The following is an 18548-nucleotide window of genomic DNA, read 5'->3' as shown; positions in this document are numbered from 1 at the left end:
GTAAGTGGTTGGCAGATAGGTAGGTAGGTGGCGGTAGGGGAGAATGAACGTGGAAAGGGTGGTGGGAGAGAGAGTTTCAGAGAGGGGCGAGTAAGCGAAGAAGAAGAAGGACGCGCGATACAATGGTGAAGAATCTCTGGGAGGGTTAGGAGGGGGTTGGAAGGAGGATGGGTAAGGCAAACCGAGCCAAGCAAGCGATTCGAGACGCGGCACGGGATAAGAGAGGGTGGGAGGGAGAGGGCTCTTGCGAAGGCAAGGCAAACACCGTGAGTCAGAGCCAAAGTAGGAAGTTAGCCAGGTTAGTGCATTCCCCTCTTCTTAATCCTTTCGGTACATCGGTCAACAACTACTACTTACAAATACAACAACACACCTGGGTGGGTGGGTGTCTTTTTAATTTCTTTTTTTTTTTTTTTTAAATCATTTTTTTTTCTCTCCCTTGAACCCTAAATTCTCCCATCCCTTTTCTCATCTTTCTTCTCCTCCTCCTCCTCCTCCTCCTCTGTCCTTTCTCTCTCTCTTTCGATGTATTTCAAAGTCACGTTTAGTTCGAATTCAATTGGTGGTCGGTCGTCGTCGTCGTCGTCGTCGTCGTCGTCGTCGTCGTGGTGTGTAGGTGTAGTAGTAGTAGTAGTAGTAGTAGTAGTAGTGGTAGTAGGTAGTAGGTAGTAGGTAGTAGTAGTCGTTCGTTGTGACATTGGGATGCTGGTAGGTTAGAATTTTCTTAAGAGTATCATACCGTATATAATAATGATTTCTTTGTCAAATCTTCTTCGTTAACATTCGTGTCTATTATTTGTCGATTATTGATACCTGTTTCCTCGATTTTGTTCTTCTTTTTCTTTCACACCTATCTAATCAAGAGTCTATAAGTTATTTCTTTAAACGAACAGAGATCGAGCTAAAGGATGATGAAAGAGAATATCTTTATTAACATACATGCATTTCTCGTTAATCTTGATCTTCATTTATTCTTCAGATATTTTAAATTCCATTCTTATTTTTTGTTTATATGTGTGGTAGTAGTAATGATGGTGGTAGTGGTAGTGATAGTTTATTTATATTTTCAAAATAACTTTGAAATAGTTACAATGTATTTAAATGTAGTAATATAATATAGTATATATGCATATGTAATATAATGTGTTCTTTGTGAATAATATGATTTAATAGCTAATAGATGATGTTGACAATTGGCTAATAAAATAATAGTATATACTTTGTGTTTTAGTTTTCTTCTCTACTACGAGAGTAAATAGTGCGTGGGTGCTGTGTTATGTTGTATTCTCTTCTATTCTCTTCTATTGTGTTGTGTTGTGTTGTATATTCATCGGTGCGCCGTCGGCCGTGCGAAACGACCTGCTCTCTTTTTCTCTTCGAAAGTGTATGTATTTCTCAAATCCCCGCAACTGTGCGATAAGCAAGCTGCCAGCACCCACGTTCCGTTTCGTTACCAATAGACGAAACCAAATGAAAAACGAACGTTAACAAAGTTAACGCTCTTTTATTTTCCTCAGAGAAAGAAAGAGAGGAGAAATTTCACAATGTAATTTCTGTTTTAAACTTTCCCATGTGTGGAAACTTTTATGATTTTTATTAATCCTCACGTTGTTCACTCTTCTTTTACAAAGTCGGGAAGATCATCAAATTTAATCGATTATTTCATATCCGATATATATCGATGTCGGATTGTTACTGCTATAATGCCAAAGAAAAATGTGTGAATTTTAAAAAGGGAAAACATCAAGTTTATTTAACGAATTTATAATGTGTGCCGATAATTTAACGATCGATCGAACGATCGAACGAACGAACGAACGAACGAACGAACGAACGGATTATATGACATTAGATTTTAATGACAAAATGTCATTAACGATAAATATTTTGATTAGTCGAATTAGTTTCGTTAAATTTCATATGTTCGTATTTTCAATTTCTATCCTTTCAAGGTTTTTATATTATCAAATTGTTATGTATAATCGTCGGTAGCCATTTAAAATACATGTGATATATATATATGTAGGGAGGGGAACAAGTGCATTTTTCCGTTTACAATACAACACAACAATAACACAAAGATCTTGAAGAAACGCTATTTCTGAGAAATTCAATTTTCCATGTAAATATTCATTAGAATAGTGTGTGGGAGGGCCCAATTGTCGAAAATATTTGATTACTATTTGGATCCGTCCTGCTCGCAATGTATAAACGAACGAATGTCGGCAATCCCAGTCTCTCGCGCAATAATACTTCGGTTCTTTTCGTCATTACCGATCATACCCGAACGGTGCACATGCAAGCGTGATTCGTACTACTGTCAGCTTGCTGCTCCTTTGTCCCCAAGTTGACTGACACATCCATAAGATATTATAAAATTCTTATTTTACTAATGTGTGTGTGTGTGTGTGCATTCATGATTATTCATTTAATCTTATTCATCATTATTTCATTTGTTTATACATATATCAAATATATTATTAAATATAATTATAAATGCAAAACTGTAATTTTATTTACTATTTACAGAAGCATATGAGAGAAGTTATTTTTCTTAACGTTGACAACAAATTGTTGGTTATGTTATTAAAACAATATTAAAACATTATATTTCTAAGTAAATGAAATAGAGAATAACTTTGGTAAATGAGTTATTATAGTGTATATTAAAATAAAGTATCTTAAGATCTTTCTCTCTTCATTATTGGCTCTTCGATGATTTTAATTGTGTTGTATATTTGTTTTTGTATCTAGGACATTTTGTTAGAGGTTCGAAACAGTTCAAGAAGATACAAGTGTTTATCTAAGAAAAGATCTTTTGGAGGAGGATGCTTGGCAGTTGGGGTTGGGAAGAAGTATTGGAGTTGGGAGAGGGAACAACACCCCTATTACAGAACTGTCATAGAAGAGAAAGTCCAGATTCGACGCATCCTGTTCCAGATAGTCGGGTGCTGAGGTATGCTCCCAGCCGATGTCACCCCCCTGCCAGCATCAATTCATCACAGTACAGCTTGCAGCCTCCTCTCGACTGTACAGACTGTAAGTCTCCTGTGTTAATACATGTTTACCTTTTTTTTTTTATATCAAATCAAATGTTACACCTGTCATCGAAAAGTAGTAAATGTTGCATAACATTTTTTTTTAGAGCATCGTGAGGCGGCAAAAATGCTGACTGCACATTCTGAGATGCATGAGAAACGAGGTCCCTTAGGAGGAGGAGTAGGAGTAGGAGTAGGAGTAGGAGTAGGAATAGGAGGAGGAGGAGGACTACAACAATATGGAGCAGGCGGGGGTGGTGGCACTTCGATTGAAGAAAAGTGTATTCAAGAACAACCACCCCCGCCTCCTGCTCCTCCGCAAAGGGATCCATCGGATCCAACAATTAGCGCTAAAAAACTTCCAAAGAAACGAAAATTCGATCCATCAGAACTCGAAGAAATGGATAAGTCTAGTAATGTAACGAGCAACGTTAGTAATATGATTAATATTGCTCAGTTATGTCAAGTTCAACATTCAAGTCTGGCTAATCGACAGTCTCCGCAACCACAAGAAGCGGTGGCGGTGGCGGCGGCGGCGGCGGCAGCGGCGGCAGACTGTTACCAAGTTAGTAGTAGTAGTAGTAGTAGTAGTAGTCGTCGTCTAATGTCATAGTTTTACTTGAATCATATTTAAATGATCATCACTTAAATTATAATAATATTCTTAATTTATGCTTTATTATCAGGTGTCAACACCATCGGTGGTTGTTTTACCTCCACAGAGTACAGCTGTAGATTATTCTTTGAGAGAAGAACCTATGCGTGCTCGTCCTCGACCTGCTACGGTTGCTATTGATCTCAGTGAGTGGCGTGACCATAGAGTGTTAGCTTTAAGGGATTCTTATTATCGTCCAGGTGTTATTCGTAATGTGATTCATGGAGAGATTGTCATAGAATTTGATGGAGACAGAAAGTTGGAGCGTTATAGTGATGTTTTAGGTGCCGGAAGGTATGATGTGATAGGTGATGCTAGCCCTTCCGTAGGGCAAGTGACCTTAGATGCAAAAGTTTGCATTAGATGTCCAACAGTAAATAGTCATATAGATTCATTAACTAAAGTGTTTGTGAAAGGGACAGTGTGCAAAATATTAACAAAGCCTAATCGTTTTGTTGTTAAAATACCAAGAGAAGACGATCAAAGTGAGAGTTATGTTGTGAAACGTGCAGATTTGCGTTTGGTGCAACCACCTTGGTGGGATGAACTCGAAGAAGGACTGGAAGATATTGACTCTAACAGAATTGAAGCAGTTGGTAATATACCTTTTTCAAATTCAATTATGATCAGCTTTTATATACCTGATATGATCAATTTTATATACCTACATTGTATCTCTATTTTGTTTTCTTTTTCATTGAAACTTATTAGAACATGGTGGATATAGAAATTCAGTGGAAGCTTCAACAGCAGTGCCAATTTTGCAACTCCATCATACTCCTCACCATGCATCTCATATATCTACGCATAATGATTCAACTGGTTATTATAGAACAACTGGTACTAGTCCACTTATGGCACTAGGGACTCCTGCACATTCTGCCAGTACAGCATTGAGTAATGGAAGCCGACCATATGATGAACTAGAAAGCGAAGATGACTTAGATAGGGAAAATATTACATTTCCTTCAGATGCAGGTAATAATTTACTAATTTACTAATTTACTAATTTCTATAACTAGTATTAGTATTATGTATACATAATGTGTATAACTTTTGTCAAACTTTTAGATGCAAAATTATCAGGAAGTAGTAAACGTAGTAGTATGCAGAGTAGAGGAAGTACCAGCAGTTTAGTTGAGCAACGCAGTATAACACCGCGTTCTCAGGCAGCCACACCCAGGTGATGATTATCTAATATATTTTTTTTTTGTTTTTTTTTTTCATAAATAACACTATTATAAGCAAATGATTTGTAACATTAAAAGAACACAATTTTAATGACACTAATCTTAATCAATTAGATCTCAGGCGGCTACGCCACATAAGTATAAAAAGGGTGATGTAGTGTCTATGCCCAATGGAATAACGAAAAAATTCAATGGGAAACAGTGGCGCAGACTTTGTGGTAAAGAAGGATGTTTTAAAGAAAGTCAAAGGAGAGGATTTTGTTCTCGACATCTCAATCTGAAAGGATCTTGTCTTAGAGGACCCTCAAATGCGTTCCCTGGGTAATCAATATAATCCTATGACTATTTTGAGATTACACAACAATGTGTAATCACATCTCAGTGATGAAAGAATTGTATTTAATCCGAGTTAAAATAATGTTTTAATTTACAGTGGAAAAATTGATGGAGAAGAAACATCAAGAGGTTCTGACACTTCTCCAAATTATGGAGATAGAAGAATCGCAGGGCGCTTTGATCAAGATGAAACAGAAGCTGCTAACATGCTTGGTAAGATTCATTGAGATACGTCGTTACGTTTTATTATAAGAAACTAAACAAATGTAAAATCATGTTTATAAATAATTCTTTATTATTTGTATTTTAGTATCTTTAGGAAGCTCTAGATCAGCCACGCCAGCTTTTTCGTCGCCAACAGGTCAATCTTCCATATCACCGTGTATAAATCAGTCTCCAGTACCACCGTTAGGCCTTAACCAAAATAATGTATTTATGCCTATTTCGAGTCCTGCACATCACGCAGCACCCTTAATTTCACCTGGCGCAAAATGGAAACATTCTCCTACGCAATCGAACTTTTTAGTTCAATATCAGCAACAAGTTATTAAACCTGAACCAAATCGAATGGTTAGACCAAGTCGGCCAGCACCAACTGCTCCTGTCCCTGCTAGTATAGGGACGAGTGTAATAAGAATCTCTCCAGTGGGTCGTGGAATGCCTGGACAAAATTTAACTTTGTCATGGTCAGAACAAAGCCCACCACCAAGACATCCGTCAGTCGTAACGTCTATAGCTCAACAACAGCAAGGAATTATATTACAGCATGCATTGACATCTAGCAACAATTTTTCCAATCATACTGAAGTTCCTGAACAAAATGCGCAACTTTTGAAACCATCGTCGCATTCACCTCATATGTCTTTATCTGCTCCACCAGCGCAAAATTTGACTCTTTTGCATAAACAACAAGAACAACCAGTTGATTATGCACAGACAACAACACCACAGCCACAAAATCAGCCAATTTATGTGATGCAACATCAGCATGAAAAGAAGTACCTTGTTATAAAAAATAATATAGATATCTCTACGGCAGGACATATAGGACATATTCAAGATGATAAATATAGACAAGGTTTAATGAATCATTTGGCACAGCTTCCAGCATCATTAAATCAAAATCAATGTCAGTCATCGCAGACGACTCCTGCTGTGTCCGTCCATATTGATAAACTTTCTGTTTTACAACAAGTAAGTACAAGTCAATATATATTTATATGGTATTACTTATTATTTGTAAAAGATTTAAAAAAAAGAACAAACAAATGATTATATAAACATTGTTGTTATATGTTAGACTAATAAGATTGGGATACATACATCCTCGCATATGGATGTACAAAGGAATACAGTACCATCTACGAACGTTGTAATGTCAGGTGCAACAGAAGTTAGTAATCCATCAACTCCTACCAGTGTCTTCCAGCATGTAATAGTTCAGCCTGGACATCTAATACAGATCCCGAAAACTCAAGCTCCTCCTAGAGAAGAAAATTCCAAAAATAACGGAGTCCTATGTAAGTTGACATTGTATAAATCATGCATTGCGCTTGTTCTCTGTTGTTGTTGTTGTTGTTGTTGTCATTTTCATCTGGTATTGATCTGATTATACATGGATATATAGAAATCAAAAGGCTTTCATTGAAAAATGATATATTTTATTGGGTACAATTGTTAATGCAATATATAACTTGTGGAAAGAAAGTAAAAAATATCTATTTTAAGTTAGAGAGTAAGAGAGTTAACAAATGTTGTTTGTTAAACTTACAAAACACTATATATAGTACCCAATATATGTAGAATAATATTTGAAATTGGAATAAATAATTAGATATAACAGAAATTATACAATGCAAGCAAAAACAAACAACACTTTTAAACTAAATGTAATTTAGACACACACACACACACACACACACACACACACACACACTTGCATCTTCCAATGAAAACAATTGTCAGATTATGTCAAAGTCAAATTACTTTCTTTCCACTTCTAATATCATCTACTCATTATCGCAATTTTGGATTCATGTCATCACAATATATTAGTGATGTTTACTAAACCGTAAGGTTTCACAGATGGCAGCCATGATGTTCCTTCCGCATACCAGCCCCATCCCCCATCATTACAGAATAATGCAGTGCGCAACTGGAAAAAAGGTTTGAGTTCTCACTGCCAAATGAAAGATAATGATTATTCTTCTTGTAAATTTGTTGTAAATTGGAGCTTACTCTATAATGGTATATGATAAAATATGGCATGAATTTATAAATATACCTTAATTACAAATGAAATTTAATCAAATGCATTGAAATACGATTATTGCATGAATTAATAAATGGGAATAACCAGTCATACAATAATTGTTTGTGTACGCATATATACTTCACGTTTATTATTTTATTCGTACCTTTTATCGTTTAAAGTATCATCCCCCCCCTTATATACACCTGTACAATATATATCGCGCGCGTTATATGAATTTGCGCATTATTGAAATGTTATTTTTTTAGTAGATTATCTATCACTCCCTTTTAAAATTAACATTTTGTTTACATTTGATGTTAATATTGATGATTTATTATTTGAAAATGATTTGTATTTATTTGAAAATTAAAGTAGAAGTGTTTGTGTTGTGTAGAGATATTTTATGCAATATACCATACTCAATTTTACAACAAATGTAACCAATTAATTGTTGAATAATTGCTTCACTTCTAACTGCATTTCTTCACATAATATATTTCATTCAGCCAGAAAAAATCTATATGCTTAAAATCACTTTAATGTTGGGGAAGGGTGTTTAACTAATTATTGCAACATTAATCTATTGGTCTATTGGTGGACTAATGCTTTTGTAACAATAATAATGCTAACGTTACTAGGATTGCAGGAATAATAATAATATTATATTTGTATGTTTTTTAATATTAATTGCAATAAAGTTATTTTTTAATATGAAAAATTCATGAAAATTGAGAAGATGTTTAATTATAAAATAACAGTCCATGAAAACATTTATTTTCACATTGTTTTTCTTTGTAAATATCCAAATATCCATAAATGTTCTTTTTATTATTAAAACAAAAATCAGATGACATATATTTTAAATGAATATTTATTTGATTGATTTAAAAAAAAAAAAAAATTCATAATTGAAATTTTCTTTCATTCACTAACTTGTGTGTGTGTGTGTGTGTGTGTGTATCTTTATGATATAACAGCAATCCTTTGTATTCAATAATTAGTTACTACCACAGTAATATTGCATCAAATGCTATTGTATAAAATTAATTATCAAATTATAATCACATATATATTTGAAATAATTCATTTCACTTTATAGCTTTCTCCTGGCAAACAACAGTTTTGGATCAATCAGAGGTGAGTCCTCCACCGTCTGCTCTCAGTCCACCGTTAAGTGCACCACCAATTCCAATAAGTATAAATACGTCTGGCGAGGATGGATCAGTAGCAGCAGCAGCAGCAGCAGCAGCAGCAGCACCAGGTACAGATCAAATAACTCCTGCCGAAGAAGAAGATGATGATGTTTTTGAAGCAGAACCGACTACACCAGCTGAAATAGAAACTAATGCTGCTGCTAATAAAAGGCGTAGTCAATCCCTCAGTGCTTTGCATTCCAAGGAGCCACAGAGTCCATTAAAAGTACAATCAAATGATATTAATTCATGACAATGTAGTAGATTATTTGCATTAGCTTTTCTTGAAAATAATATTTAAAATGATTACAGACAAAGGATAGAATACGTCGACCGATGAATGCATTTATGATATTTTCCAAACGACATCGCGCAGTTGTTCACCAAAGACATCCTAATCAAGATAATCGCACTGTTTCCAAGATTTTGGGGGAATGGTGGTATGCTTTGGGTCCTGATGAAAAACAAAAGTATCATGATCTTGCATCAGAAGTTAAAGAGGCACATTTCAAAGCACACCCAGATTGGAAATGGTGTAGCAAGGATAGGAGAAAATCGTCCACGACGAGTTTTAAGGGTAGCGATTCTAGAGGAAAATTAAATAGTACTGGAGAAGAAACAGATATGGGACCACCAACGGAAGATGTACCTTTAACGCCAAGAGGAACAGATGAGGTGTCGTCTATTCCTGTTACGACAGTATACACAGAAGCTCCTACTATCGAGGTAACATTAATATATTTTTCATTGATTAACACCCTTTCTATCGGCTACGGCGGTCCTAAAGTGTGCTAACATTAAACGCGTCTTTAACATTGGAAATCAAGAAGACTTTTGTCTCAAAAGTGACTTTGTAACACATTACCTTTTAAAAAGTACAAAGTACAAAATAGCGCTTACAATTGTTGCTGTTGTTGTTGTTTGTGAACAGAAGAAATCGAGTCGAAAGCATCTGGCTTGATTTTTGGCTACATTTCTGTAAGATATGCGAGTAGTAGAGTAGTAGCGAAAGGGTTAAATAGTTTTTCATCATTTTGAGATTACGTCTTACAACCAACCACGATCTCTGTTTCTCGTGTGTAGATTATTAATCAGTCACACGCACCGCATCGTATTTTGGACATACCTTTACAAATTGACACTACCGAAACTGAATCGAAACAAGATGAAGAAGCTAACGGATCGGATGATGACCAAATGGTTATTTGCGAAGATCCTCAACCGGAAATAGACTTAAAGTGTAAAGATAAATTGACTGACAGTGACAATGATGCACAAGAGGAAGATATGGACAAGAAATCGTTTAATCAATCACAGTTTTCTCCCGTTAGTGGACAGAAAAGAGATGGGGTTAATGTTAAACAGGAAATAACTTGTAGACCTAAACCTATAAAAGGTATATTTTCCATTATTCCAAGGATGGATAATTATTATTATAATCTTGTTATTATAATTTTAATATTGAATTGTGATTCCCTTCAGCACGGATACCATCAACAAGTATAGAAACCACAACTAAGTATCACCATTCTTCCATTGATAAAGGTGGCACAGTTTCAGTTTTATCAAGCACTTATCCCTACCACAGTCCAATAAATCCAACAGGAGTATCAGGATTTCAGCCTACGGGTGGAGCGTTTATAACCATGCCAGTGTCACCTAAGGTTATAAAGCCGGAACCAGTGAAAACTGAACAACAATATAGTACTCAATATAGCATGAGTAGTCTCGTCGCAAACATACATTCTGATAATGGAAGAAATAATGTACCTAAATTTACAGCTGCTCCTGTGTTACATTCGGTAAGTATTTGTTATCCTATTATTTTATTTTTAGACCAAAATGAGTTACTACTTGATACAAGTAGTAATTTATTTGATTAGTAGTAATTTTATTGATTCAGTTCATGAATACAAGAAAAGAGTAATAATACATTAAAATATAATACAATTGCTAGGCCTATACCATGTTGTGTAGAGACAATATATAGCAATTTCTTGAAACAAATAATTAAATATATATTATAAATATATACTCTGCAATAGGATTGTAAGTATTGTGAATATTACAGCACACACACACACACACACACACACACACCACACAATGTATTATTATATCAATCTTCCTTTATGAGCTACTATATAAAATACTAACAGATTGGAACGAAACGTATGATGGCTCTGTTGAAACAACAGCAGCCGTTGCAGTCTTTAGCCACTACCGCTCATCCCCTTACTTCTGCTGTCCCTTCTCAACCACCGTTCACTCTTACATTGCTTGATAACAATTTGGTGGCTATTTCCAAACCACAGCAGGGACCGCAGTACCTTGGCCCTACGACGCCGCATCCCCGGATGTATTGCGGCTTCAATATACCTATCTCTGGTAAGTTTACAATTTGATTGAATCATTGAGTAACAAGTTTGACATTGTATTTATTTATTTATTTATTTATTTTTTTTTTTTGTCTAAACATATTAGATGCTGGAAGCCGCAATATATCTTCGCAAAATTTGATCTCGGGTACCAAGGTGGAAGCGCAAAGTGTTATTGTGAGCAAGCATTATCCAGCAGTTTCTACAAACTCTACAACATCATCGCCTTATAGAGGAATCAGTCATTCTATCGCACGTTTGGCAGAATCGGATAAAAATGAGACTCCAATAGGAGGATCAAATCATGCTCAATTTTATGGTAAACTTTGAATATAAAATAATTCTTAAGACAACATTTCTCGAAAATTTCTCTTATTTATGTTTGTTTGTTTGTTTGTTTTTTTTTTTTTTTTGTTGCAATCTGTGGCGATCATCACAACGTGCTATTTTTGTTATGCTATGTTTCAGGGAGCAATATAAAAAGCGAGCAAGAAAGAAAAGACACAGGAAACATTCTTCTACCTACTTCAAATGATAAAATTAAACAACCACTTACACCACATACACCACATACACCTCATAGCAGTCATATTAATAATGAACATTCATCAAATAAGTCGTCGTATTCCATAGACGAAGACCCAAATAATGATACAGGATCAAATAAAGGTCCTTTTATGCTGGCTCCGACACCTGCTCAACTTGGAAGAGCACCATTGCAAAGAAGACAATTAATGGGTAAGATAGAGATCATTATTTATTATATGTATATGTATATATTTATGTTCATATTCGTAATTCTATATGAATATTCAGCAATGCCACCCACAACAAGCAGTACAGCAGCAGGAGAGCATGGGATTTCAGTATCTCAACAACGCTCTGACCAAAATCGACCACAGGGGGGAAATACTTGTCATCAATCTTCCGAATCGATGCAGCAACAAAATATAGCTGAAAATCGTACGTCTCCATCCCCTTCAACTAAAAAAGGCTCCTTCTTCAAGAAAAATGTCGAAGATGGTATGGATAGGTATGTATTTTCATAAAATTGCTTTTTAATAATTCCAAATATAGGAATATTATAAAATTCCAAAATAAGGATTTGAATATTTTCAAATGAAACCTTTAGATATAATTACAAATAATTATTATTTGTTGTGTAGGGTTCTTGAACAAGTCAATTTTCAAGAGAAATTTTCGTCGTTACCAGAATTTAAACCAGAAGATATACAGAGCCCAAGTGCAATCACTATTAATACTCCAGGTTCTTCTGGATTACATTCATCAAATTTACAGGCATCGATGCAAGGTTATAGAAAGAAATCTCAAGGAGGTCATAGAGGTAGGTAACTGTGTGTGTTTAATGTTAATAAGAAACAAAACGTGATTGATTAATGAATATAAAAACAAATGTGTGTGTGTGTGTGTGTGTGTGTGTGTCTTCTTTATTGTTATTTCTTACAGTAAACGAAGAAGATATAGATTCTGACGCATCAGTGTCCGCTACGCCAAAATCAACTTCTAGTGTCAAATTGACAGGAACTACGTTCTTTGGTCCAGATTTCAATATCGACGCATACAGACTTAATACAGACATAGCAGGAGAAGTAGAAGATACTTCACCGCGCACACCAAAAACGCCCGTAGGAGGTGTAGGAAATGCAACAGTAGGAGGAGGAGGAGGAGGAGGAGGAGGAGGAGGTATTGGTAGAAATGAGAATGATCGTGGTCATAGGAAAGTATTGGAACATCGGAGAAATCTCGTCATGGAATTATTTCGAATACATGGATATTTTCCTTCAACGCATGCTACCTCTACCTTTCAAGCTAAATATGCTGATGTATTTCCTAGTAAGATGAGTTTACAATTGAAAATAAGAGAGGTCAGACAAAAATTGAAAGCTAATTCTACTCCGATGAGTGCTAACAGTTTAGTTAGTCCGCTGCCTGTTTCTGAATCCTCGCCTAACGTGACTGGTTGGTAACACATTTCAATATCATTTCAAAATCATTTCAAAATCATTTCAAATAAAGTGTTTGCTTGAAATTGCTTAAGTTGCTAATGTAAAATGCTTTTTTTTTTTTTTTTTTTTTTTTTTTTTTGTTTGTTTGTTTGTTTCAGGACCATTGACTGCTCCTCCTACGTCGATGGGAGCACCACATTCACTGCCTGTAAGCAGTAGTGGTAGCTAGCGCCCACGTGCCAACTGTGATACTGTGCATCCCATTACTACTCCACAACACGAGTATATCATTATACTTTGAAGATACAAGTAGCAAGCGATGGCTGCTTAATTAAATCGCTATTATATACCATTTCTTCGAAATATGTAAAAAAAAAAGTACATCAAGGTTTTAGTGCAATTCGAACCTTTGTATAATCTTGTGCAAATATGATATATAGGTGAGCGGATACGACGACGACGACGACGACGACGACGACAATAGGCGTAAAAAAGACGTGTTAATATACAGACATCGATAATATTTTTACGTTGTATATATATAATATTGAACTATATTATCGGCCGCTTTTTAAAGTCACATTGGAGTTAACTTATTCAACATTTTTTATCCAATATCAAATGCTAAATTGAGTTTAATATTTTTAGAAAATATTAAAAACACCAAATGAAGTATTTTAAATATGATTATATATTTAATATATATATTTATATATATATATATCTTTTATTGGATACGTAAAAAGTTCATTAATTTATTTTTAATTGTAATTTTAAGAAGCATGAAACATTTTAATCCTCCTTGTTATTTCATTTTCGTAAGAAGAACAAGAATAGAAGAAAAGATAAGAAATATGAAAATTCTTTTCTAAATTCATTGCCAATCAACGACATTATTTTGAATATAATTCTAAAGAATTTGGAATAGTCTGCAAATAGGGGAAAAATGCTTGCAGAAAATTTCAATGTTTATTAATAATCACGCATGCTTTTTTAGAAAAAAAAAAACAAACAAACAAACAAAAAAAACTATTCACTCTCTACTATTCTATGATTTCTGTATTTTTGAGGATTGTTGTAATTATTGAATATATGGTCACAATGAACATATGTAAATATTATTAGTAACATATGCAAAATCTCTCATTGCATAACAGCATCATTAATTATAATAATCTAATATCATTAATTATTCCATTGTAAAATTGTATTTAATCTACTATAAATACAATGATGTATAGATATTATACAAGTTGATTAACAATTCGATCGTTTATTTATCATTTTCTAAATGATTAATCACACTCGCGGATAATAATTGATTGGCAATGTAGCAATAAAAAAAAACAAAAAAAACAAACAAAGAAGAAGAAGAAGAAAAAAATGTAATAATTTTTCACATTCCAAATAAATATACTACGTATACTTGATTTTATAAAGCAGTCGAAAAATAATCAATTAGATTTAATTAATAACAGTTATTTTATAAAATCACAATAACATTTTAATATTATTATTTCCTTGTGCAATTTTGAATATTTATTAAAACGTTTGTATATTAATACGTCTTTTAATAAAAATCATGAAAGGCCTAAGCCATTGTTAAATATTGTTAAAGTTGCTACGACGAGAATGAATACGAAGAGAGAGAGAGAGAGAGGGAGAGAGAGGGAGAGAGAGAGAATTGTAATTGAAGAAAAGTATATATTAGGATGATGAAAACATTATAATATGAAAAATCAGAGTTTATATACTTTAGTTATATACTTTATATATATGATGATGATGGTGATGATGATGATGATGATGATGATGATGATGAAGTTGAAAAAGAAGGAAAGTTGGAAACTGCGATAAACTTTGCACAAAATTTCTACCTGATGGCAGTTAGAACAGATGTGTTTATTTTACTTGTAAATACTATAGCATGACTCGCGAGAAGCATTTAAAGAAATTTCAAATCTCTTTAATGCTGGGTCTTCATATTTTCAGATAATAGCAGATCTTTGATGAATTGTAGAACATATATAATAAGTAAAAAGTAAAAAGTAAAAAGTAAAAAAAAAAAAGAAAAAAATAACCGTGCCATTGTATGGCGACAAACGGGAGAAAGCATACAGTAATAAAATTTCCATATTAGATAAAAATTAATTCTAAGAATAATGACACTTTATATAGAATAATATGTAATGTTTCTCATATTCTTGAAAGTACTTATTTACCGTTTTTAGAACTTTGTTCAAATTCAACGCATATATATTTTTTTCTTTTTTATTCGCTATTTTAAAATGATCTTTATTTTTTTTTTGTTTTTTTTTTTGTTTTTTGTTTTTCTCTCTCACCATTTTAGGATATAAGTGGTTTTATTTTGGCTATGTACTTTTTTTTTTTCTTTCTTTGAAGGAGGGGCGTTTTATTTTTATTTTTCATTTATACCTTCGAATTGATTAAAAATTGATTAATGATGGCGTTGCAACAGAGAATATAAACTATTGATATGAAATCTGTTGTAGACAGAAATATGTTTAAGAGCGTAGAAATTGATGATGATGATTATTATTATTATCATCATCTTTGTAGTTTGAATTTATTTTGGATTTAGTAATTTGTTTTAACAAGAACATTAATTTCTTAACAATTTTAACTAATTTGTTACTTTACATTAATACCACCTACGAATAGTTAATTTATTTTTAATATCATTTTATTATGATTTTATTATGATAATATATCTGTTTCTAAGTGCGTTGAATTTTAACAAAGATTGTTGAATTGAAACTGTAAAATATCATTAGAAATATGTTTATAAAGCGCACTTTATATATAAAAAAGGAAAAAAAAAAAAAGAAATATATTAAAGTCTTGCGCAACGGTACGCATATTGTGTAGTTAAGATAGGATAACTATCTAATCTATTTTGTAAATAAATAAATAAATACAAAAGAAAAAACTGCATAATACACACATCTATATGCATATATATATATATATATATATATATTTATATACATGTATGTATGTAAGCATATCTGTGTGTGTGTACATTATATTAATAATATACATATATATATATATATATATATATATAAATAAATATATAAACAATGGTATATGTGTATTATTAATGTACATATATATTATAAAATATTTAGGATAATAAATAAATAAAAAATGATAGGCTAGAACATTATTATTATTTACAAAGTAATAGTTATGATAAATATATGAGCCAGAAACAGGCTAGATTAGTTAAAAATACGGGCTTCGTATATCATGGATTTGCATTCGTGATAATGGTTTCCTCATTCTTTCTTAATAAATACAATAATATATGTGTATTTATCTATGTCCTCTTTTGCGTGTATGGGTATATGTGTTGACACATATACTCACGCATGCACATTTAACACACATATATTAATTTCTTCATTTCCTCATCACTTTTTCAATTATTACTTCTATGAGGCAATTAACGCACCGGTGGCAAGTAATAATAATAATACTAATAATAATAATAATAATAATAATAATAATAATATATGAAAGAGGATGCTTAACACCTATAATGATCTTTTATATATATATATATATATATATGATATAAATATATAGTATCTCAGTTTTGCAATTGTGATTTTTAGCTTCTTTGTATATTTGTTTTATTAAAACTGAGATATAATCATCTTTATAACGATTATTTCATTTGATCGTAACAATTTAACGACGAGGCTATGTGTACGTGAAAGATGATGTTTCTTCGCTCTTATACATATCAAATCGTTAAGAGTATACATTAAAATCTTTAATTGACTATAAATATATATTATTTTTTATCAATTAAAATACCTTCCTCTATTAGAATAATTTTTATTATACCTTTTTTCTTTTTTTAATTGCTGCATCGGTATCGATATATTTCAATATGGCGGAATTAATTTCTTTCTTTTTTTTTTTTATTGTAATGAAAGTAAAGGAGAAAGAAAAAAAACAGAGAAGAAGAAGGATTATATTTATAAATAATTAGAATAATTCCGTAAGTTAAATTGTTATCAGTATTTTTTTCTTTGCAATGCACGTTGTCACGTTGTTTTTCTTCAAATTGTCTGTCATACCTGGCTGGTCCTAAGTTCATAAGAAATATGACGATGATATTATGATGTTATTAAACAAAGACAAAAAAAGGAAAAAGACAAAAGGATTTATTAGGGATAAAGCATCCTCTCTGTACTTGCCACGCTTCTTAAGCAAATTAAAAAGAAAAGAACAACAAATATATACTATATTTTGTACTTATGTAAAACTAGTGAAACTACTTTCCAGTATTGATAAGAATTTCGAGCATGCTTTGGTATACTTTTTCTTCTCCCTTTCTTCGGTTAAACAAAAAAACAACAACAACAACAACAACAACAAAGAAAAGGTTAAAAGAACAAAAAATATATAATAAAGAAGGTGATGAAATATGTTATACGATTTAGCAGCCATAAATAAGACTGTGATCTAGAAAAACAGAAGTAAAGTAAAATGGCGGCTATTCTATTGGCAATTTCTTCACCTAATTCACTTCAACCCTTACTTTTCTCCCTACCTTCGGCCCGCCCCCCAAACCCTCCATTATTACCTTCCCATCTAATTTCTTCCTGTATGTATGGAAAAAAGAGGAAACGTAAAAAAGAAAAAGAAAGAAAGAAACAAAAAAAAAAAAAATATACAAAAACAATTATGCACTCAAATAAATCATCCTCTGCACATTTTTTTTTTTTTTTATTAATTGCGTTAATGTATTTTACTATATATGCTCTTATTAGTTATTATTGTCCATTATTATTATTATAATAATAATCATTACACTGTTATATATATATATATATATATATATATATCTTGTTTAATTTTGAAATATTTTTAAAACTGTTATGTGATTATATATCAGACAAAAATGATGTTATGAAAATATAAGCATACAAACAGTAATAAATGTAACAGTATATACAAATACAATACCACGACAAATATCATCTGACGAATCTATACATACACATATACATAAACACAGAGCAGACAGCAGACAGACAGACGACATATACTTGCAATAAAAGAGGAAATATAATTATGTACGATTAGTATATTTATCCATATGTATATATACATATTACATATATATTGTGTATATGTATGTATATATATGAATGTATGTACGTGAGTACTCTCTCTTTCTCTCTCTCTCTCTCTCTTTTTTTTCTCTTTATATATATTAATTAATAAATATTGTTACATGTAGTTAATTCTTTTCTTTTTTTTATTTAAAAAAAAAAAAAAAATAAAAAAACATGATACATACCAAGGGGATAAAAAGATAGGTATATAAAGATGAAAATCTCATGCATGATTTAATATCATCTAAAATATAACAAATTGAATAAAATATCATTGAAAAGTAATCGAGACGATCGAACCGAAGAATAATAGTTTCTTTTATTTATTTTTTTAATTTTTTTTTGTTTTTTTCAATCTAATGAAATTAACAAAAGTACACC

General features: G+C 32.3%; 1 protein-coding gene across 13 annotated transcripts in view; it reads left to right on the top strand.

The window, feature by feature from the left end:
• The window catches only part of cic (Putative transcription factor capicua), a 30045-nt gene extending 15227 nt beyond the window's left edge, over positions 1 to 14818 (top strand). For 7 of the 13 annotated variants that reach the window (XM_089178685.1, XM_089178683.1, XM_089178684.1 and 4 more), the window contains 21 exons: positions 2755 to 3039; positions 3146 to 3603; positions 3725 to 4289; positions 4405 to 4671; positions 4765 to 4876; positions 4998 to 5204; positions 5317 to 5432; positions 5530 to 6413; positions 6520 to 6739; positions 7296 to 7385; positions 8573 to 8892; positions 8979 to 9392; positions 9750 to 10062; positions 10149 to 10468; positions 10826 to 11054; positions 11151 to 11363; positions 11513 to 11782; positions 11861 to 12077; positions 12211 to 12389; positions 12512 to 13024; positions 13170 to 14818. In XM_089178685.1, coding sequence (XP_089034811.1) covers positions 3166 to 3603; positions 3725 to 4289; positions 4405 to 4671; positions 4765 to 4876; positions 4998 to 5204; positions 5317 to 5432; positions 5530 to 6413; positions 6520 to 6739; positions 7296 to 7385; positions 8573 to 8892; positions 8979 to 9392; positions 9750 to 10062; positions 10149 to 10468; positions 10826 to 11054; positions 11151 to 11363; positions 11513 to 11782; positions 11861 to 12077; positions 12211 to 12389; positions 12512 to 13024; positions 13170 to 13240 — 5958 coding nt within the window. In that variant the 5' untranslated portion in view covers positions 2755 to 3039; positions 3146 to 3165 and the 3' untranslated portion in view covers positions 13241 to 14818. The remainder of the gene's footprint in view (positions 1 to 2754; positions 3040 to 3145; positions 3604 to 3724; positions 4290 to 4404; positions 4672 to 4764; positions 4877 to 4997; positions 5205 to 5316; positions 5433 to 5529; positions 6414 to 6519; positions 6740 to 7295; positions 7386 to 8572; positions 8893 to 8978; positions 9393 to 9749; positions 10063 to 10148; positions 10469 to 10825; positions 11055 to 11150; positions 11364 to 11512; positions 11783 to 11860; positions 12078 to 12210; positions 12390 to 12511; positions 13025 to 13169) is intronic. The other 6 variants (XM_089178689.1, XM_089178686.1, XM_089178692.1 and 3 more) reach the window with 6 other exon arrangements.
• Positions 14819 to 18548: the final 3730 nt, after the last annotated feature.

This window comes from Polistes dominula, unplaced genomic scaffold (genome assembly GCF_049000335.1).
Source record: "Polistes dominula isolate Pdom_NZ unplaced genomic scaffold, Pdom_raw_medaka contig_11, whole genome shotgun sequence".
Taxonomy (NCBI): domain Eukaryota; kingdom Metazoa; phylum Arthropoda; class Insecta; order Hymenoptera; family Vespidae; genus Polistes; species Polistes dominula.
Note: the sequence above shows the minus strand (reverse complement) of the source record. Positions and strands in the feature narration are given on the sequence as shown.